Here is a 23,119-nt window from a genome sequence, read left to right on the forward strand (position 1 = left end):
CATTCAACAAACTCACTGTCTTGAGATCCATTTCCAACCTGATTTTCTCAATTGACCTGCATTTTGAAATCTTCCATGACTATCATAACATTGCCCTTTTGACACGCCTTTTCTATTTCCCGTGGTAATCTGTGGTCCACATTCCAGTTACTGTTAGGAGGTCTGTATATAACTGCCATCAGGGTCCTTTTACCCTACAGTTTCTTAACTCAACCCACAAGGATTCAACATCTTCCGATCCTATGTCACATCTTTTAGTGATTTGATGCCTTTCTTTACCAGTAGAGCCACACCGCCCCCTCTGCTTACCTTCCTAGCCCTCCGATTTAATGTGTAACCTTGGACATTCAGCTCCCAACTACAACCATCCTTCAGCCACAATTCAGTGATGGCCACACCATCAAACCTGACAATCTGTAAAACTGCAACAAGATCGTCCACCTTATTTCTTATACTGCATGCACTGAGATATAACACTTTTGAGTACTGTATTTGGTACCCTTTTTGATTTTGCACCCCTAATGCCCTGATAATCACCCTGCCAGCTGCAATTTTGTCTTATCTGTCTGTCCTTCACGTCAGTCTGACTACATATTTTTTTTTTTAAAACCAACCATCATATCCCAAGTCCCTTCATTCCAGTTCCCACCCACTGCCAGATTAGTTTAAACCCTCCCCAACAGCTCTAACACCTGCTTGCAAGAATATTCAGGTTCAGGTACAACCTGGCCCCTTTCTATAGTCATACCTCCCCCAGAAGAGAACCCAATGATCAAAGAACCTGAGGCCCTGCCCCCTGCACCAGTTTCTCAGCCACATATTTATCTGCCAAATCATCCTGTTTCTATCCACACTGCTGTGTGGCACAAGCGGCAATCTAGAAATTACTACCCTGGAAGCTCTGCTTCTCAGCTTTCTGCCTAGCTGTCTAAACTCTTTCTTTAGGATCTCATTGCCTTTTCTTCCTACGTCATTGGCACCAATATGTACCAAGACATCTGGCTACTCTCCCTCCCTTTCTAAGATGTTGTGAACATGATCCAAGATGTCCCTGACCCCAGCATCTGAGAGGCAACATACTATCCGGGTGTCCTGTTCAGGTCCACAGAATCTCCTGTCTGTTCTCTGACTATTGAGTCCCCTATCACTACTGCTCCCCTCTTCACCTTCTGCACCACGGAACCATGCTCAGTGCCAATAACTTGGTCTCTGTGGCATTCCCCTGGGAGGCCATCCCCCACAACAGCATCCAAAACTTATTTTTGAGGGGAATGGCCACAGACAGGGATGCCATTCACATTTCCATTTCTTCTGACAGTCGCCCAGCTACTTGCCTCGAACATAAAAGCAAGGATGCAATTCTGAGGCTTTATAAGGCATTGGTCAGACTGCATTTGGAGTACTGAGAGCAGTTTTAGGCCCCTTATCTAAGAAAAGGCGTGCTGGCATTGGAGAGGTTCCAGGGAAGGTTTAAGAGAATGATACCAGGAATGAAGGAATATATATATATATATATATATGGAGAGCTTTTAAGAACACAAGACATAGAAGCCGAATTAGGCCATTCAGCCCACTGAGTCTGTTCTGCCATTTCTTTCCGGCTAATTCCAGATACCAAACAACTCCATACATTTGCCCTCTTACCATATCTCTTGTTGCCCCAACCAATCAGGAATCTATCAGCTTGAATATACCCACAGACTTGGCTTCAACTGCAGTCTGTGACAGAGCATTCCACAGATTCACCACACACTGGCTAAAAAAAATTCCTCCTTACTTCTGTTCTAAAAGATTGATCCTCAATTTTGAGGCTCTGCCCTTAGAATATACCCCCACTAGAGGAAACATCCTCTCCACATCCACCTTATCTAGTCCTTTCGACATTCAGTAAGTTTCCTCCCACATTCTTCTAAATTCCTGTGAGTACAGGCCCAAAGTTGCCAGTTATGTTAATCCCTTCATTCCCAGAATCATCCTCGTGAACCTCCTCTCAACTCTCTCCAATGACAACACATCCTTTCTGAGATACGGGGCTCAAAACTGTTGACAATACTCCAAGTGTGGCCTGACTAGTGTCTTATAAAGCTTCAACATTACCTCCTTGTTTTTATATTCTATTCCCCTTGAAATAAACGCCAACATTGCACTTGCCACCCTTACCACAGACTCAACCTGTAAATTAACCTTCTGGGAGTCTTGTATGAGGACTCCTAAGTCCCTCTGCACCTCTGATATTTGAATCTTCTCCACATTTAGGTAATAGTCTGTACTGTTGTTCCTTTTACCAAAATACATTATCATACATTTCCCAACACTGTATTCAGAAGGCATGGGATCCAGGGAAGTTTGGCCAGGTGGATTCAGAATTGGCTTGCCTGCAGAAGGCAGAGGGTCATGGTGGAGGGAGTACATTCAGATTGGAGGATTGTGACTAGTGGTGTCCCACAAGGATCTGTTCTGGGACCTCTACTTTTTGTGATTTTTATTAACGACCTGGATGTGGGGGTAGAAGGGTGGGTTGGCAAGTGTACAGATGACACAAAGGTTGGTGGTGTTGTAGATAGTGTAGAGGATTGTCAAAGATTGCAGAAGACATTGATAGGATGCAGAAGTGGGCTGAGAAGTGGCAGATGGAGTTCAACCCAGCCAAGTCTGAGGTGGTACACTTTGGAAGGACAAACTCCAAGGCAGAGTACAAAGTAAATGGCAGGATACTTGGTAGTGTGGAGGAGCAGAGGGATCTGGGGGTACATGTCCACAGATCCCTGAAAGTTGCCTCACAGGTGGATAGGGCAGTTAAGAAAGCTTATGGGGTGTTAGCTTTCATAAGTCGAGGGATAGAGTTTAAGAGTCGCGATGTAATGATGCAGCTCTATAAAACTCTGGTTAGGCCACACTTGGAGTATTGTGTCCAGTTCTGGTCGCCTCACTATAGGAAGGATGTGGAAGCATTGGAAAGGGTACAGAGGAGATTTACCAGGATGCTGCCTGGTTTAGAGAGTATGCATTATGATCAGAGATTAAGGGAGCTAGGGCTTTACTCTTTGGAGAGGAGGAGAATGAGAGGAGACATGATAGAGGTGTACAAGATAATAAGAGGAATAGATAGAGTGGATAGCCAGCACCTCTTCCCCAGGGCACCACTGCTCAATACAAGAGGACATGGCTTTAAGGTAAGGGGTGGGAAGTTCAAGAGGGATATTAGGGGAAGGTTTTTTTACTCAGAGAGTGGTTGGTGCGTGGAATGCACTGCCTGAGTCAGTAGTGGAGGCAGATACACTGGTGAAGTTTAAGAGACTACTAGACAGGTATATGGAGGAATTTAAAGTGGGGGCTTATAAGGGAGGCAGGGTTTGAGGGTCAGCACAACATTGTGGGCCGAAGGGCCTGTACTGTGCTGTACTATTCTATGTTCTATCCGCGACTTTTTTTGCCCATTATTCCAGTTTGTCTAAGTCCTGCTGCAATCCCATTGCTTCCTCAGTACTACCTACCCCTCCACCTATCTTCATATCATCTGCAAACTTTGTCACAAAGCCATCAATTCCATTATATGACCCTTGTGGCTACGGGGATCAGGGGGTATGGAGGGAAGGCTGGGGCAGGGTTCTGAGTTGGATGATCAGCCATGATCATAATAAATGGTGGTGCAGGCTCGAAGGGCCGAATGGCCTACTCCTGCACCTATTTTCTATGTTTCTATTATCTAAATCATTGACAAACAATGTGAAAAATAGCGGTCCCAATACTGACCCCTGAGGAACACCACTAGTCACAGGCAGCCAACCAGAGTAGGCCCCCTTTATTCCCACTCGCTGCCTCCTGCCTGTCAGCCATTTCTCTATCCATGCCAGTATCTTTCCTGCAACACCTTAGGATTTCATGTTGTTAAACAGCCTCATGTGAGACACCTTATCAAATGCCTTCTGAGAATCCAAGTAAATGTAATCCACAGACTCTCCTTTGTCTACCCTACTTGTTACTTCCTTGAAAAATTCTAACAGATTTGTCAGGCAAGATTTTCCTGTAACAAAACCATGTTGACTCTGAATTGTTTTATCATTAATTTCCAAGTACCCCAAAACCTTGTCCTTAATAATGGACTCCAACACTTTCCCAACTACTAAGGTCAGGCTAACTGACCTATAATTTCCTCTCTTGCCTTCCTTCCTTAAGAGTGGAGTGGCATTTGCAATTTTCCAGTCCTCCAAGACCATGCTAGAATCAAGTGATTCTTGAAAGATTATGACCAATGCATCCATTATCTCTTCAGCAACCTCTCTCAGGACGCTGGGATGTAGTCCAGCTAGTCCATGTAATTTATCCACCTTAAGACCTTTCCGTTTGCCGAGCAGTTCTCCCTTTGTAATAGCAATGGTGCTCACTCCTCCTCCCTGACACTCACAGACTTCTGGCACACTGCTAGCATCTTCCACAGTGAAGACTGAAGCCAAGTACTGAAGTTCATCTGCCATTTCTTTGTCCCCCATTACTACCTCACCAGCATCATCTTCCAGCTTTTGATGTTCTGGGACTGTACTCACTAGAATTTAGAACATTGAGGGGGATCTAATTTAAACCCATCGAATATTGAAAGGTCTGGATAGAGTGGACACAGGAAGGATGTTTCCTATAGTGGGGGAGTCTAGGATCTGAGGGCACAACCTCAGAATAGAGAGACTTCCATTTACAAGAGATGACTAGGATTTTTTTAAAGTCGGAGGATTGTGAATCTGTGGAATTCATTGCCACAGGCAGTAGTGGAAGCCAAGTCATTGAGTATATTTAAGGCAGAGGTTGATTGGTTCTTGATTAGTCAGGGCATCAGAGGTTACAGGGAGAAGGCAGGAGAATGGGGTTGAGAGAGATAATAAATCAGCCATGATGGAATGGCAGAGCAGACTCGATGGGCCAAATGGCCCAATTCTGCTTCTGTGGTCTTATACAGCATGGAAATAGGCCATTCAGCCAGACTCATCCATACTGACCATGGGGGGAACCCTCCACATTAATCCCATCACCCAAGGCATGCCCTCTTCCCATTGTTACCATCGGGAAGGAGGTACAGGAGCCTGAAGGCACACACTCAGCGATTCAGGAACAGCTTCTCCCCTCTGCCATCCTACTCCCAAATGGACATTGAACCCATGTACACTAACCTCACTTTTTTATTTCTGTTTTTGCACTTCATTAAAAAGCTATTTAATATATACTTACTGTAATTCATTTTTTCTATATTTATCATGTATTGCTGCTGCTGCCGAGTTAACATTTCATGAAATATGCTGATGATATTAAACCTGATTCTAATCTATAGCCCTCTATGCTTAAGCATTTCAAATCCTTTTACAGAAATGTGTTAATTGCTGTCAGTATCCAAACTGCCTCCACTCTCTCGGGCAGAGTATTCCAGGCACTTACCCTCCCTTATGATCCATATCCCCTCCATTTACTACTTGTTCACATTCCCCTTCAAAATCACTATCACAGAGTCATAGAGCACTACAGCATACAAACAGGCCCTTTGGCCAATGTAGTCCGTACTTATCTGTTACTCTTCCTAGTCACATCCACCCACACCTGGACCATAGCTCTCCCATACTCTTGCCATTCATATACCTATCCAAATTTCTCTTAAATATTGAAATCAAACCTGCATTCACCAATTCCACTGGCAGCTTGTTCCACACTCACACCACCCTCTGAGTAATAAATTCCCCCTTGTGTTTCCCTTAAATATTTCACCTTTCAACCTTAATCCATGACCTCTAGTTCCAGTCTCACCCAAACTCTGCACTTACTCCATCTATACCCCTCATAATTTTGCATATTTCTATCAAATCGCCCCTAATTCTCCTAAACTCCAGGGAACAAAGTTCAATTTAATCTTTCCTGATAACTCAGTCAAGTCCTGGTAAAATTTTCTCTGTAGTATTTTGATTTTATTGATATCTTTCCTGTAGGTAGGTGACCAGAACTGTACACAATGCTCCAAATTAGGCCCCAACAATGTCTTACACAACTTCAACATAACATCCCATATCCTGTACTTCATGCTTTGATTTATGAAGGTGCACTTGCCAAAAGCTTTATGAGCCTATCTACATGTGGAATTATGGATCTGTATTCCCAGATCCCTCTGTTCTACCACGTTCCTCAGTGCCCTACCACTGACCATGTAAATCCTACCCTGGTTTGTCCTCTCAAAGTGCAACACCTCACACTTGTTGGCATTAAATTCCATCTGGTCCAGATAGCCACTACAAACGTTGATAGTTTTCCTTCACTGTCCATGACACCCTCAGTCTCGGTATCATCCATAAATATGCTGATCCAGTTGACACAAGTATTGAATGGATTGTTCAGTAAGAATGTAGGGAAAAAAACATTCCGATCATATTTGCTGTAGATTATGAATTAAGCATACATTTGGAGAAAGAAATAAACCCTGAATTAACTGCAGAATCATAACATGGTCAGGCTGCCCAGTGGAGTAAGTGCTCCTGGACGACAGCAGCCAATCACAGCCACAGTCCAGACATAGAGTGTGGCAGGACGGGAAGTAGGATAGATCCAGTTAGGAAGTGTATTGGGATGGAGGGTCTGGGTAGGAGACTGGTAGATGGGGTTTGGTGTGACACACTGTGTGGACATGTTAAGCTGTACTCACGGTGCTGGACATGGACAGGGCATCATTGTTCAGGGATGTGAACAGCTGTTTCTATGGACTTCACTGTCCCGTGAGGCAGTACTGGGCTCCACAGCTGTGGACAGATGTGAGCTCCTGACTATCTCTGCTCATTCTTAGTGCTGCCGCTGTCATGGCACAATTGGTACCAGTTCGAGGACGACATTACTGGGAAGTGGAGGTAGATGAGGACATGGAGTACAGGATTGGAGTGGCCTCCACAGACATGCCACGGGACGGTCATCTGGGCTCCAACCTTACTTCCTGGTGTATGAGGCACATCCGCACCCCATCCAGGTAGGTTGTGAACATCACATCACTCAGCTCAGAGGCAGGATGCCCACACATGACACCGATCAGCTGTTCCCATTCCCATCTACCACCTGAGGCCTCTGCCCTGTAACTGGAAGCAGATACATCTCAGTGCTTTCATCCTGGCCTGCTCTCAGATCTGTAGATTCTACATCTGCCTCAGCAGCAGCTTTGCTGCAAAACAAGTGGCATTTATATTTCTAAACCATTTTAACCACCAGAACATGGGGTTGGGGTGAGCAGAAAAACAAACCCCTCAGAGTTGGGTGGTGGAGGGTGTAGGAGGCAGCAGGGATCAATGGAAAAATTTGGGGAAAATCTGGTTTAAACCATGAGCTATGAAGTACAGTATTCCCTCCAGAACCTGTTTTGAAGGAATGTTTGACCCACTTCACTGAAGTGTTCAAGAGAATGGTCCAAACTTAACAATCTTTACCCATAGCAAGGCCTGGTCAACATGGGTCACTTCCAAAATCTCAGTAACCATCGCCTCACGATAAATATTGATGAAAATTCCACCACGGCCAAGTGAGGAAACGAGAGTTCAAGAATGTCAAACCTACCAGCCAGGTGCTGATCTACTGAGCAGCTGTAAACCCCGCTCTGCTGCGTCTCAATACTAACAAGTTAGAGCAGCCCCTGGAGAGATACCCCAAGAACACCCACACTGCAGCATCCTCCAAACACACCAGTAGCATAAAGTACAAAATCACTTTTCTTCCAGTGCCCCTCAAACTCTTTCACCAACAGCTGGGAACCCGTGGCTCTGACACACAAACTGGAAAAGTGGTTTCAGGACTGCAGTGAGCATCTAAGTTCCCATCCCAGGCAATGCAAACAAGGGAGAGGACTCTAACCACCCAGCTGCTTTCCCTCTGGACATCTACGTCAGCCATGGCTGAGGCTCAGTCACTCTATACTCTCTCCTGACCGTCAACTGACTGCCAGGCGAGGTGGTCTCAAGAGCACCAAGTGGGTCTGCTTACTTGATCACTGCACAGTTTAATTGTCGCGAGAAGTGAATTACATATGTTTGAACAGTCTCCACACAGCAGTGACTCCAAGCTTCTCCATTCCCATTTACAGCAACAGTGGGTGTAAAGATCGATCTCTGCAGCTTCTGTTCATTGTACATACCTGTGGGGTGTAGGTAGCGGGGGTGGGGGGGAGCAGCTGGGTGTGGGTGAGCGGGGACGGGGCATGCACAGTGTGAGTGAGTAGCAGCCTCACCTGTGATAGTTCTTGCTGTTTTCACTCTGCAGGAGTAAGTTTGAATTCCTTCACAAAGGATGGACTCCAGACCTGAGAATCACTGTCACTCCAACCAGAATCGGAATTCTCCTGGACTACGACATGGGGAAACTTTCCTTCTTCAATGCAAACATCTGTCAACTCCTCTTCACCTTTTCGCAGCACTTTCAGAATCTTGTCAACCCTTGTTTTGCTTTGGAAAGTTATGGCATTTTAAAAATCTGTCATAATATTCCCTTCCCTGAGTTCACCAAACTACAGTGAGATTGTCCTTTTCCTTAGGCACAGGGAGTTAAACAGAAGGTTGGGTTTCACCTAATTCTGTTCCTGTCTTATGGTCTTTACAAGGTCACCCCTCAACCTCCTCTACAGGGAAAATAGTCCAGCCTATACTTCAAACCCTCCAGTTCCAGTAACAGCTTTAAATTACTTTTTGCACCCTCTCCGATTTAAGGACATCCTTCCTTATAGCAGCAGGGAGACCAGAACTGTACAGGATACTCTAAATGTGGCTTCACCAACATCTTGTAAAGTTGTAACATCGCACTCAAACTGCTGTACTCAATCCCTCTTACTACATGCCAAATGCCTTCTTCCTGCCACCCCCTTCAAAGAACAATGCATTTGCACACCCAGCTCTCTATTCTACTACACATTTTGTAAGTGCTATCCTGGTTTTGCCTTATTAAAACACTTCACATTTATATGAAATGCATCTTTATTCGAGGATTCTGACTGTTATACGTTTCCCCAAATCCCAACTCATTTGGTAGCAATTGGAGTCAATTCTTCAACTGGGAGACAATGAAGCAAGTAAAGGAAACCCAATTTTACCCTGGGGCCGCAAGCATCCCTATACTGTCCTGGCATTAGTCATTCCTGACTCCAAATTTTCTTTGATTCTGTTAACCAGTTTTAAAACTCTCTTAGCACTGCAGCTGGGCGAATGGGGCAAGATTTTGCTCCAAACACTTCACCTGCACCAGGACCTCAGGCTTTGAGGTTGATTGTGAAAATTAGGCTGATGGAACATCAGGAACACAATGAGCCATCAGAGCTCATCCACCATTGAATCAAATCAGTCTTTAGCTGGGAACCAACTCAGAGTCAGGTTTAATATCACTGACAAATGTCGTGAAATTTGTTCTTCTTTATCCTGCACTGTCATTAAAAGCTACCCCTACACAAAGAGTGAAGAGTAATGCCATACCATTAACATTGTCGGTAAGTAGCTGGCTTACAGAGCCAGGTTTTGAACTACAATGATCAGAACACGATTAAAGCCACAGTGAAGTCTGCTGTAAGAGCTGGATTACTTCTGAAAAAGTGAGTTACATAACAAAAGTTTAAGTTCAGCCTCAGTAACAGAGCAGTTTCCATTTATAATTGGCAGAGCTTCACCAATTATTCTTCCCCATCCCCTAGCTGGGAACCCTGGAGACTCCATTGGAAATATAGGCTGAAAAGCTAAGGACAGCACAAAAATGTTTGAAAATAAATCAGGAACTGAGAACACTGAACTTAGTTTTTAAAACTGAGCATTACCAATGATTCAGTTGCCTAATTATTCTTATGCAAGGTCACTGAGCTGACGCAGTGACTATAGGCAGAAACTACAACTACAAAATAAATCCAACTGACAACGACCCAGCACAGCAGCACTAGACAAGGTCAGTCTGAGCCTAGCCAAGAGCAGATATATATATCTATATAGAAAGTGATCACACTGCCTCAAGGGCTTCCTTGCAGAATCACTCTGAGTGCCAAAATCCTCCATCATATTCACGTAGTCTACCTTGTGTCACTAAAAGACCCAGCCATTTGGTGCTCCGGAGGTATACAGGGGAAGGGTGACCCTGAGAGAAGCAAAAATGGATTCCAAGCCTCGTGAAGTCTCCTGGCAAGAAGAGTTTCTTTCCATGAGCTGATGAATAAGCACTCCTGCTGACGACCATTTGGAAGAAGAGTGTGGCAAGGGCACAAAATAGGCTTTAGTAGCTGCCAGCTTCTGTTTCAACGCTCCTGAGTAGGCCTAGTAGATTTTCCCAGTAGGGTATCATGTTCTCGAGGTCAAATACAACCCTCTTGTGGGGTCACCTCTGCCCTAGAATGGATTCCAATGATGTAAGAACCTGAATACAACCCTCGAGCTCCAGCTCCTCAGCCACACATTCAGCTGTTCTGTCCTCCAATTCCTCCCCTCACTGAAACTTTACACCAGGAATTAGCTACAGATGACAAAACCACTGTTATTTTAATCTTCTGCCCAACTCCCATGTTATCAGTAACATCGTGTACAACAACTTCTAGCTGATGCTGCTCACACTTGAGAATGTTTGGCACCAGGAGGCAGCACACCATCTTCGCATCTTGCTCTTGGCCACACTGAGAATACTAAGCATAGCAGGTGCCCAAATCCCGCCTGGCAGTGAAACACTAGGTACATTTGAGGAATAAACACAAAAAGCAGTGCACCAGGGGATGATACCTGAGGCCTTTCACCAACATTCCACGGAGTGACAACAGAATATATTCACTCAGTTTCACAGTTTGTCTGTGAAAATGTTGCTTTTCTTTGGCTGCACTCAGGAGCACCCCTAGGGACCAGCAACTGTAACAGAAATAGGCTCTTCAGCTCAATTGGTCCATTCTGACCAGGACGCCTCATACAAGCCAGTCCCCATTTGCAATGGCACGATATTGGCTGGGAATCGGGTTGCCTTAACCTGGACAACGGCTGGTAGTTTGGAAATCCACTCCTATAAATTCACACATCCCTGGCTGATGTACCAACACTGTAGGAGGCAAAGCACTGCAGAGTATGTTGTTGTGATGTGTGGCAAATACATGGTAAAGACCCATACGGAAGAATTCTCCCAAGCCCCTGGCAGATTATCTGCTCACGATCACATTGCGATGTATGGGAATTTGCTGTTCACTTGTTAGCTATGGTACACTTTGTTACAGAAATTACACATTAAATACACAATTCCATGTTGGTTCACTGATCTAAAGGGCGTAATGTATCAGGTTTGTTCCATCACACCTGTGATGGAGTCTGGAACACTGGCAGCAAGCTCATGGCCAGAAATAAACCACAAGCTGCTGCCATCATACTCTGAGCTCAGAAGCAAGGGAAAGGTCAGTCCGGAAGCAAAGACTGAGCAGATCGAGATATGCCTTTTCAAAAAAAAACTTCATCACCTTAGAAGTGAAAAAGATAAAAAGCAAATTGTTCATTCCTCATAAAGAGACTGAAGCACATTAAGACATTATGAATAAGGCAGATCTGGGAGAGATTCCTGACAGGGATACATCTCGGTATAAAATCAATGACTTGCAGAGGCCTGTGGAATTGAGCACAATTTATAAAAGGTTATGAGGCAAACAATAACCTTGTCAAAGTTCAAAGAGCTGCCATCAAGAGATAGCTTAGCCTCCTACACCATGTCTTGAAAAAGGCTGCAGTTCCAGCAGGAGAATAAGAGGTCAGTACACTAGTGCATAGAATCTGGCCAATTTATGTTATTATTTGAAAGTTTGCTTTGGTTTTTTAAGTATTTATATAAATTCATAGAAAATATTAAACATCTAACAAAATAAATAAACAGATTATCTAAATTATAATAATTAATGATCCCATTTGAGAAAAGTTTTAAAACATTTATCCCTAGATATATATATTTTCTCTTTTCTTTACAAACTATAAATTGGTATCAGTAGTGCTCAGGAGATGAGGGAGTGCTTCTTCTTACAGATTGGAAAAACAAGCACAATACATTCCCTATACCATTTCTTTGATGACATGTTGCATTTCTCAGTGGCATGGGCTTGGTTTATGAGCAACTCTTGTGCAGGTGAACAGACAACTTTAGACCCAAAAGGTAGAGGCAAATGCAGAAGTAGCCAGCACAGGGAGGGCTGAGCCTTGTAAAGGTGCACTCCATTTCTGTTCTTGTTCAGAGCTTCACACGGTGGCAGCCAGGGTAAGATCATATATCCCTGCTCCCCCGATCTCACTAGCAGGACCCGGTCTAGTCACGTCACCACGTCACAGAGCACAGCAGAATGGCAACAGCTGTGGTAGCACTTGGTCCAATCACTGCTCAGGGGGAGGACGGATGGAAGACAGGTTCTGCTCATCCAGGTACTTCCAGTACTTGAAGTTTGTCCCCAAGTGTTGCATCAGATTGGGTAGGTCAGCAAACACTGCAGGTAGAAAGAAATAGATTAGGGAAGAACGTCTGGACGCCCAGCGACAAACAGCACACAGCTAAGATGAACTCCACTCTTTAAGAAAGGCGGAAGGTAAAAGAAAGGGAAACTCTAGGCCAGTTAGCCTAACTTCAATGGTTGGGAAAGTGTTGGAGTATATTTTTAAGGATGAGGTTTTGGGGTTCTTGGAGACTAATGAGAAAACTAATCAAAGTCAGCGTGGCTTCTGTAAAGGGAAACCTTGCCTGAAAAATCTGTTACAGTTCTTCCAGGAAGTAAAAAGCAGGGTGGACAAAAGATAGGCAGTGTATGTCACTTACTTGGATTTTCAGAAGACATTTGATACAGTGCCACACATGAGGCTGCTTACAAGATAAAATCCTATGGCGTTACAGGAAAGATACTGAAACGGATAGAGGAATGGCTGACAGGCAGGAGGCAGCAAGTGGGAATAAAGGGGGCCTACTCTGGTTGGTTGCCAGTGACTAGTGGTGTTCCCCAGGGGTCATTATCTAATGATTTAGATAATGGAAATGATAGGTTGTGGCAAAGTTTACAGATGATATGAAGATAGGTGGAGGGGTAGGTAGTACTGAGGAAGCAATCTGATTGCAGCAAGACTTAGACAAATTGAAAGAATGGGCAAAAAAGTGGCAGAGGGAATACAAGTGTTGGGAAATGTACGATAATACGTTTTGGAAAAAGGAACAAAAGTGCAGACTATTATCTAAATGGGCAGAAAACTCAAACATCAGAGGTACAGAGGGCCTTAGGAGTACTTCTGCAAGACCCCCAGAAGGTTAATTTACAGGTTGAGTTTGTGGTAAGGGCGGCAAATGCAATGTTGGCATTCGTTTCAAGGGGAATAGAATATAAAAACAAGGAGGTAATGTTGAAGCTTTATAAGACACTAGTCAGGCCACACTTGGAGTACTGTCAACAGTTTTGGGCCCCATATCACAGAAAGGATGTGTTGTCATTGGAGAGAGTCCAGAGGAGGTTCATGAGGATGATTTCGGGAATTACGGGATTAACATATGAAAAGCGTTTGGATGCTTTGGGCCTGTGCTCACAGGAATTTAGAAGAATGTGTGGGGATCTCTCGAAATGTACCGAATGTTGAAAGGACTAGATAGGGTGGATGTGGAGAGGATATTCCCTGTGGTTGGGGTATCCAGAATAGAGGGCTCGGCCTCAAAATAGAGGGTCAACCCTTTAGAACAGAGGTAAGGAGGAATTATTTTAGCCCTGATTTCACCGTCCAAATCTTCATTTTCATTGTAACATTCAAGATGACTGTCGATACCTTCAAATTCTTCATAGTTCCTAACCTGAATTCGTGAAGTCATTTCATTTTCACTCTCAACCATTTGTCATCTTCAAGCTTAAAACTGCATTGAGCAACAGTTCTGAATTGTCTTATTGCTCATTATTCCCTAACACAAACACATGAAACCGACACTGTTTAAAAACTGATTGCTCAAAGCACGAGCGTTGTGTCAAACAGCCAAGCAAGTGCACATGACTGATGCTTGTTAGAAACTATTTGGCAACAGTCTCTTGTCCCAACTAAGCAGCAGTGTCCCAAATAAACAAAGGGAATACAGGGTATTTTCTCAATTAATTTTTGTTCGAGTTGTCTGAAATAAGCTACTGCCCCGATGAACCAAAAACCACTGGTTATGAACCCCAACTGAATAAACAAGTGATGGAAAACAAGGATGTGATGGATGTTTCACTGTTTAATTCCCCAACAGGACAATGCTCTCGGGGATAATCAGGGATGTCAAGGCAGGCATTTTACACGCAGAGTGGCGGCCACATGAAACGCCTTGCAAGAGGTGGTGGTACAGGCAGGTACATTAGGAACATTAGATAGACATAGAGACGATTGAAAAATGGAGGGTATGCAGGAGAGAAGGGTTAGATTGATATTGGATAGGTTAAAAGGTCATCACTACACTGTGGGTTGAAGGCCCTCTACTATGCTATGCTGAAACAATTATTGAACTTACTGCAGTGCCTACTCAGGAAATGTGAAAGTGCTTACCATCCCAGGCATCAAACATATCAGTTATAAAATAATCAATGAAGGAAATCTGAGACTTGGGGATACTGCAGCTCTTTCTGTCAAACACAGGCATTACCACAGGGAGGCCTTTCTGCTTCTCCTCATCAGTCTGCAAGAGAGAAGTTGATTCAGACACCAGACCATCAAAAAGATCAACTAATCCATCATATCTTGCACATGAAAGGGTTTATACAAACATAAAGAGTTGCAGCTTGGTAGGACTGTGGGTTCTGGACCATAGGTTTTCTTCCTGCTTGGAGCTTGGAGGAGTTTGTGAGCAAAGAGGAACAACGGCAGTGTGGAATAACAACCTCTCAGCCCTCTGATTGCTCTGGCCTGGGATATAAACACTTCCTCTAAAGGCAATATGCACCTCCACCTTTCACACTAAATAGCTCTAAAATTCACTGTCCCTCATCAGCACTAGGTACAGGGACGGGGAAAGGGGCAAACATCCAAACCTGTAACACCTACCCAGGGACGGGGAAAGGAGCAAACAGCCGACCTGTAACACCTACACAGGGACAGAGAAAGGAGTAAACAGCCGCCCTGTAACACCTATACAGGGATGGGGAACAGAGCAAACAGCCGAACCTGTAACACCTACACATGGACGGGGAAAGGAGTAAACAGCCGAACCTGTAACACCTACACAGGGACGGGGAAAAGAGTAAACAGCCAACCTGTAACACCTACACAGGGACAGGGAAAGGAGCAAACAGCCGAACCTGTAACACCTACACAGGGACGGGGAAAGGAGTAAACAGCCGAACCTGTAACACCTACACAGGGACGGGGAAAAGAGTAAACAGCCAACCTGTAACACCTACACAGGGACGGGGAACGGAGCAAACAGCCGAACCTGTAACACCTACACAGGGACAGAGAAAGGAGTAAACAGCCAAACCTGTACACCTACACATGATGGGGAATGGAGCAAACAGCCAAACCTGTAACACCTACACCAGGACGAGGAAAAGAGTAAACAGTCGAACCTGTAACACCTACAGAGGGACGGGGAAAGGAGTAAACAGCCAAAACTGTAACACCTACACAGGGACGGGGAAAAGAGTAAACAGCCGACCTGTAACACCTACACAGGGACGGGGAAAGGAGTAAACAGCTAAACCTGTAATACCTACACAGGGACGGGGAAAGGAGTAAACAGCCGACCTGTAACACCTACACAGGGACGGGGAAAGGAGTAAACAGCCGAACCTGTAACACCTACACAGGGACAGGGAAAGGAGCAAACAGCCGAACCTGTAACACCTACACAGGGACAGGGAAAGGAGCAAACAGCCGAACCTGTAACACCTACACAGGGACGGGGAAAGGAGTAAACAGTCGACCTGTAACACCTACACAGGGATGGGGAAAAGAGCAAACATCTGACAATAACTTCTGCACAATTCTGCAGAGGATTCGATTTTATGTAGCTGCCATTAAAACAAAAACGGAGCATGAAATAGCTCAGTTGCTGGCCACATCCTGGTCACCAGAGTTCCTAATTTTCAGTGTTAAAAGAACCAAATAATAATTATTAAAAGTGTTGATCTGGAATCTATGGGATCACTTTTAATTCAGCATGCCATAAGGAACGAAAATCAAAGTCATGTTTTCTAACTAGTAAGAGGCAGAAATTTTCTCCGAGTGATAATTGGAACGAGGGGTTGGAAGGCTAAAAGTATGCACTGGATATGGGAAAAGTCATGGGCAACTCCCAGGGTGGATGTGGGAAATACACTTCCTCTTGTGGGTGGTCTACAACTCCTGGCCACTACAATGGAGCGCTGAGGCAAAGTGAAACCCTTGACTCTTTGAAAGGAAAGTCTCTGTATACTTCGAAGCAGACGTCGGGAGATAAATTCTTCAGGATGCAGGGATGAGGTGACTACCAGTTCAGCAGAGATGAGATGGTCTAGGTGACACATGATTGTTTTGCACAGGTAAAAGACTTGCCAAACAGAACTGTGTGGTGACCTGAAGCAGGGTCATGCTTCAAAGGGATTAAAAGTTTGAGTCCAGAATCTGGGAATATGGGCAAGCTGCCTGTGGAGGAAATAACTGTTCAAGGAGGAAGGCGACATTTCAAATGTAGCCAGTCATTATTTTATGCTCAAAATTTGTACTTGCAACTACTGCTGCTATTCAGTTTACTATATTTTAATATAGTCGCTGTTTACAAAGACCAGGGATAATGTTAAATTAAAACTTCAGCACGTCACCTGAGCAAAGTATTCCTCTGAAATACGGGCCGCCCACTCAATACAGAATTGCAGCGGTCTACAGGGGTTGGAGATATCAGCACATTTAATTAGCATGCGCTTGATCAAAGTTCGGTTATCAGTGGAACTGAGGTTGAAACTGGATGAATCCTCATTGCTTCTGCCACTCTGTGATAAAACAATGAAAGTTCACTGTAGTTCACCAAGCACAACATGTTGCTGGTGGGAGAAGACAAAGCTACAGTGTCTTCCCCACCTCCTCCCACCATACCTGAAACTGAAGGGTGAACAAAGGCACCAAGTTTGTATGTGAAGAAAATCCTACACCCTCCCATCAGTTGCATCTTCACCTTCACCTTCTCCATCACACACAGGGATCTCTGTTCCCCTCTTCACAGGAATGGCAGTCACTTAGCCCAAAGGCAGGTCTCCAGGGAGAGATGCCACCAGCAAACCCACTGGCTTCCAAAATTTAGCAGCTCAGCTCTTCAACCAGGGTGAAGCTACCTAATGGGACTACAATTGGGGACCACATAGGATGAGGAAGTCATCTAGGTGACATAATATAACTAACAGTGGTTCAACAATCACATAATGCAGATCAGGAAAGATGCCTTCCCTGTCGGCATCAGAGGATGCCCCATCCCAGTCACACGCCCATACTGGAAGTGAGGCAATACTTCACAGGATGCTGAGGGCTTGACATTGGGTATGCCAGCCAGCACCAGGACCAGAATGACTCCTGCAGACACTAAAGCAAGACTTGTTTCAGTGGAGTGGGACATTTACAGTTTGGGAAATAGCAGATACCACCATTAGGGAGGAGGTACAGCAGCCTTAAATTCCACACTACCAAGTTCAGGAACAGTTATTATCCTACAACAATCAGGCTCCTGAACCAGCATGGATAACTTCACTCACCTCAATGGTGAAACCTAAGGGCTCTACAATTCATGTTCTCAGTATTATTTACATTTTTAAATTGCTCAATTTGTCCCCTTTTACACATTGGTTGTTTGTCTTTATATATAATTTTTCATAAATTGTTGCATTTTCTTATTTTCCTATAAATGCCTTCAAAAAATGAATCCCTAGGTCTTATATGGTGACATTATTTACTTTGACTTGATTCAGATTGCTGGCCATTTTTTTCAATGGGTTCTTCAACTGCAAAGACATTGAATATTTCAGTTTCACAAGATGCATTGAACTACTCAATTTGAATGGACTGGAACTACAAGCTGTTGGTGGTGGTGAGCAGTGTAGTGGTAGCTAATAGTGGTACTCCTCTGCCACTCCCCCATGGGAGGAGTTCATATACTGTACAAGGAGGGTTGGCAACAAAGTTCAGTTGAGTATCCTGCATGCTGGTGTCGTAAGTGGTTGGTCATTGATGAATCGGTGCTACAGATATTAGATCCCCAACAAGAAAGAATTTACAGTAAGACTATTCTTATTCACATACATCTTTGAAAAATATCCAGAGACTTATCAACCTAAATAGCCTATGCTAGTTGCTAAATGTATGCACCATGAGGCTGAGCTGAGAAAGGTCCAGGGTTGCTAGGCAACGCCTTCAAGCTGCATCCACAAGTGAATACATTGTAATAATCTGTGGGCCACTAGCCTGGGGAAGTGCACAGGGACACAGACACAGCAGAGAAGTCAATCAAACTTTCAGGGAAAGAAGACTTTTGCTGTCCAAATAAATAAAATAATAAACAAACATGAAAATGGAGCAAATACCTGCAGTACCTACATCTACTTACCTAATAAAGCCCACCCGAGACAGTTGAGTTCTCTAAACCAGGGGACTTTGAGAGATGGCTCAGATGCTTTGAGAGATTTAGGGTTGCAAACAATCTCACTCAGGCTTCAGAAGAGTATCAAACACACTGATATGCTGCATGGGTGACAAAGCAGATGACATCATGGGTGGATTAGAGCTGATAGATGCTCAGAAAAAAAGGAGTACAAAACAGTGCAGGACAAATTCAAAGAATATTTCACAGGAAAGCAAAATGTGATATGACAGATCAAAGTTCACCTCCAGAAAACAGGAGCAAGATGAAAGTGCAAATGACTTCATCATGGCATCGTGGGCCCTGTCAGACAACTGTGCATCTGGAAATCTGAGAGATGATTTCATTATAGACAGATTATTGTTGGGCTACTGGACACCAAATTGTCAGAGATTTCAGTTGCAGGCAAATCTCACACAAGAGAAAGCTGTTACTATGGTCAGGTAGAGTGAGAACGTCCATCAGTAACAGGCAAACTCTGGCAAGAAAATGATGCTGAGGTAAAGCTAGAAGCTGTACAAAAAGAAGGCTACAAATAAGGTGCAGTCAGAAAGACTACAGAAAGAAGTGACAGGAGAGCTCAGCTCAAACAGACCAGCAAAACAAACTGCAGGTAAAATGCCGAACTGCAGGTGATGTGGCAAGTCTCCATTTCAAGTCAAAGAGCTCCGTCCAACAAAAGTGAAATGCCACCAATAGAGTTGGCCATTATAAAAGCCAGTGTCATTCCAAAACAGTTCTTCAGGAGGTCAAAGACTACCATGATTCAGATGAAGAAAGAGCTTTCCTTGGGGCTCTAGATTCAAATACCTGAGGCTGGTGTACAACGGTTCAGTTGCAAAGTGAGGCAATGACATTCAAAATAGACACTGCAGCAGATGTCAAAGCCATCCCCAAATGTCTGTTCACAAAACTGGCAAAGGAAACAGGGATTATGCTAAATGGGGCTAAGTGCTCATGGGGCCAGGGAAACATAAGCTCACTGTGAAAGGAATGTTTACTACTTCCATCTGTAAAAATGAGAAACAATTAAAGGAGGATGTCTATGTTGTTCAGAATCTCCTCACCACTACTGAGGCGACATGCCATCGACAAGCTGAATCTGATTGCAAGGTTGGATTAGCTAAACAATGCTCAGTGGCATGAGAAGTACCTGGAGTCGTTACCAGGCCTGGGGGCATTGAAAGAAGAGTACCCTATCCAACTGAGGCCAGGAGTGACACCCTACTCTCTGACCACAGCAAGGCATACACCAGTCCCATTGATGAACAGTCAAAGCTGAACGAGAGAATGGAGGCGCCTGACATCATAACTAGAGTTATAAACTCTAGTGGGTGTGCAGGCATTGTTCCTGTTCCTGAGCAAGATGGCACAGTGAGGATCTGTGTTGATCTCATAAAATTGAATAATTCAGTGAGGAAGGAAAGTTTACTCTCTTTTGAGCATACATTGGGTATGCTGGGTGAAGCAAAATTCTTCACCAAACTAGATACAAACTCAAGAGTTCTGGCAGGTCTGCTCAGCTCCAGTCACACAAGTTCACAGCCTTTATCACAGACTTTTTCAGTCAGATAAGGCAAAATAGCTGTAGGTACAATTTTTGTTTTGCCCAAGTCTATTGCTCTTCCTTTTTGATAGTTGTTCAGTTAAGGAACAGTAGAGATGCCAGGCAGGATAGTGGAAAGCTCCCTTTGCAGGACATGGAAAGCCAGGGAGACCTCCTATGTTCCTATCGACCACACCTGCATGAAGTGCATCTAGCTGCAGCTTCTAACACTTCATGTTAGGGAGTTGGAGCTGGAACTGGATAAACTCCAGATCATTCAGGAGTCTGAGGGGATGAAAGATAGGACATATAGAGAAGCAGTTACATCCAAGGTGCAAGACACAGGAAACTGGGTGACAGTCAGGAAGGAGAAAGGGGTTAAGGAGCCAGTGCAAAGAATCCCTGTACCCCTGTGGCCATCACCCTCAACAACAGGTACATCACTTTGAATACTGTTGGGGGGGAGGGAGGGGAGAGAGAATGACCTAGCAGAGGAAAATCACAGTGGTCAAGTTTCTGGCACTGAGTCTGGCTCTGCGACACAGAAGGGAAGGGGGGAGAAGAGGCATGCTGTGGTGATAGGGGATTTGTTAGTTAGGGTAATGGACAGGAGGTTCTGTGGATGAAAACAAGATTCCTGGATGGTATGTTGCCTACTGGGTGGTAGAGTCCAGGTATCTCAGGTCCAGTCCTCAGCACTCTTAAGTGGGAGGGTGAACAGCCAGAGGTTCTGCAAAGTGCACAGATTCAGGGAGTTAGGTGCTAAGTTAAAGGGCAGGACCTCCAGGGTTGTGATCTCAGGATTGCTACCTGTGCCACATGTTAGTGAGGCCAGAAATAGGAAGATTTCTTAACATGTGGTTTTGGAATTGGTGTAGGAGGGAGGGCATAACATTTTTAGATCACTGGGCTCTCTTCGAGGGAAGGTGAGACCTGTACAGAAGGGACAGTTTGCACCTGAAATGGAAGGGGCCTAATATCCCATCAGGAAGGTTTGCTAGTGGGGGGCGTCACGTGATGACGTGGGATTGAGACGTGTAAATCCAGCTCTCCTGCAACAAATCAGTAAAGTACCGGTTAAACAAAACAAAGTTAGTAAATATTTTCTGAAAACCATTTATAAACTTTGTAAGACTACTTTACGATATGCCTCCTAAACCGCAACAAAAGAAGTCTGCTGTTGCGAAGCAGCCGCGAGACGGGAAGAAAAAAGGGCCTACTGCAACGATGGAGCCTCGGACTCAGGTTGGATCTCCTTCGGTAGAACAGGGAGCAATGGCGGTGGTAACGGCTTCTTCGAAGAAGACACCGGAAATGCGCATGTGCAAAGAAGAGCACATGCGCAAATCGACACAACACAAACTACAAGAACCGACAGCCACTGCAATTGAAAATGACTCAGAGTCAGAATTGGATTCTGCAGAGAACACAGATGAAGAGGAGGAGGAAGAATTGGAAGCGATTGGAAGTAAAGGAGATGATAGAGATATGAGAGAGGCTATATTGCAGTTAACAGCTGAATTAAGAAAAGTAAGAGAAGAGCTTAGATATACGAAGATGTGCTATGATAAAGTTATGGCAAGACAGGACAAAATGGATAAGAAGCTTCAGAAGATGGAAAGAGCAAAGGGGCATATGAATGATAGAGTGGAAAAAACAGAAAATGATCTGCTTGTCTGGAATTCGGAAAGAAACCGACTCTTGGAGAAAGTGGACATGTTGAAAAATTTTAGTAGACGTAATAATATTAAAATTGTTGGTCTTAAAGAAGGTACGGAGGGAGATAAACCAATAGAATTTTTTCAAAGATGGATCCCGTTTGTTTTGCAAATGGAAGAGGAGGTTCAACCAATTGAAACTGAGCGGGCACATAGAGCTTTAAGACCAAAACCCACGACCGATTTTAATAAAATTCTTAAGATTTCAAGACAAGGAAAGGATTCTTCAGGCAGCTGCTCGAGCTGCCAAAGATAGAAAAGGGCCATTGAAAATGGCAGGGAACAAAGTTTTTTTCTACCCTGATATAAGTTACGAACTTTTGAAGAGCAGGAAGAAATTTAACCCAGTGAAAAAAACCCTATGGGAACATGGTTATCAATTTACATTGCGTTATCCTGCAACCTTGAAGATTTTTTTTGTCTGGTGGAGAAAGAAGATTTTTTGATGACTACCAGAAAGCAGAGCAGTTTGTGCGAGATTCTCTGAATATTCACCAGATACAAGAACAAACCCAGGAGAGCGAGATAGATTGAAGATGAAGATTGGGTTAAAGAATGGACTTGTTGGATTTTTGAAGCTGGATGAATGCATAAATATATTATTAATTATACGAGGGCGGTAAGAAAGGTTAAAACTGGAGGAATATTAGTTGGGAATAGTAATACTAATTTTGTCTATATATATAAATAAAATGTTTTTTTTGTTGCGGGGGAGCTGGAAGAAGCACTGATCGATTGCTACGCTAGTCATGTGTGCAAGCGTGGCTTTTGCCACGACCCGTAAAATGGAGGGGGGTAGTGTTGTGTATCCTTTCATTCACAACATTAGTGGGGGGGTATTTTGTGTTTTCTTTTTTTGTTTTTTTTCTATCTTCTTTTTTCTTTCTGCCTGGAAGGTTGGGAGGGAGACACATAGCAACATGGTGAAGTTTAAAGAGATTCCCCAAGGAACTATGAGAGTTGAGAAGATAAATAATGTTTTAGATTGGAGTAACTTTGTTAAGAATAATGACTAATTTATTGAATTTTTTGAGTTTTAATATTAACGGGCTTAATGGACCAGTGAAAAGAAAAAGAATCTTAACACATTAAAAAAATGAAGATAGATTTAGCTTTTTTACAGGAAACGCACCTAACGGAAACAGAACATCAGAAACTAAACAGAGATTGGGTGGGTAGTGTTGTTGCGGCTTCACTTAATTCAAAAGCGAGGGGAGTAGCAATTTTGATCAATAAAACTTTACCAATTAGAATACAAAATGTAATAACTGATTTTGCGGGGAGATAT

The 23,119-nt window shown here is 43.9% G+C and overlaps 2 protein-coding genes across 7 annotated transcripts in view; one reads left to right on the forward strand and one right to left on the reverse strand.

Annotated features, from left to right (window-relative positions):
* LOC140209619 (fibronectin type III and SPRY domain-containing protein 2) overlaps positions 1-11,320 on the forward strand; it is a 47,639-nt gene extending 36,319 nt beyond the window's left edge. For both annotated transcript variants that reach the window (XM_072277891.1, XM_072277892.1), the window contains 2 exons: positions 6,809-6,985; positions 8,263-11,320. In XM_072277891.1, the coding sequence (XP_072133992.1) occupies positions 6,809-6,985; positions 8,263-8,515 (430 nt within the window). In that variant the 3' untranslated portion in view covers positions 8,516-11,320. The remainder of the gene's footprint in view (positions 1-6,808; positions 6,986-8,262) is intronic.
* Positions 11,321-11,624: 304 nt separating this feature from the next.
* The window catches only part of pde8a (phosphodiesterase 8A), a 142,057-nt gene continuing 130,562 nt past the window's right edge, over positions 11,625-23,119 (reverse strand). For 2 of the 5 annotated variants that reach the window (XM_072277893.1, XM_072277894.1), the window contains exons 20-22: positions 16,766-16,933; positions 14,517-14,646; positions 11,625-12,460 (exon numbers count right to left, since the gene is read on the reverse strand). In XM_072277893.1, coding sequence (XP_072133994.1) covers positions 12,351-12,460; positions 14,517-14,646; positions 16,766-16,933 — 408 coding nt within the window. In that variant the 3' untranslated portion in view covers positions 11,625-12,350. Of the gene's footprint in view, positions 12,461-14,516; positions 14,647-16,765; positions 16,934-18,534; positions 18,669-23,119 lie in introns of those variants that run through there. The other 3 variants (XM_072277896.1, XR_011889028.1, XM_072277897.1) reach the window with 3 other exon arrangements.

Source organism: Mobula birostris, chromosome 14 (genome assembly GCF_030028105.1).
Source record: "Mobula birostris isolate sMobBir1 chromosome 14, sMobBir1.hap1, whole genome shotgun sequence".
Taxonomy (NCBI): domain Eukaryota; kingdom Metazoa; phylum Chordata; class Chondrichthyes; order Myliobatiformes; family Myliobatidae; genus Mobula; species Mobula birostris.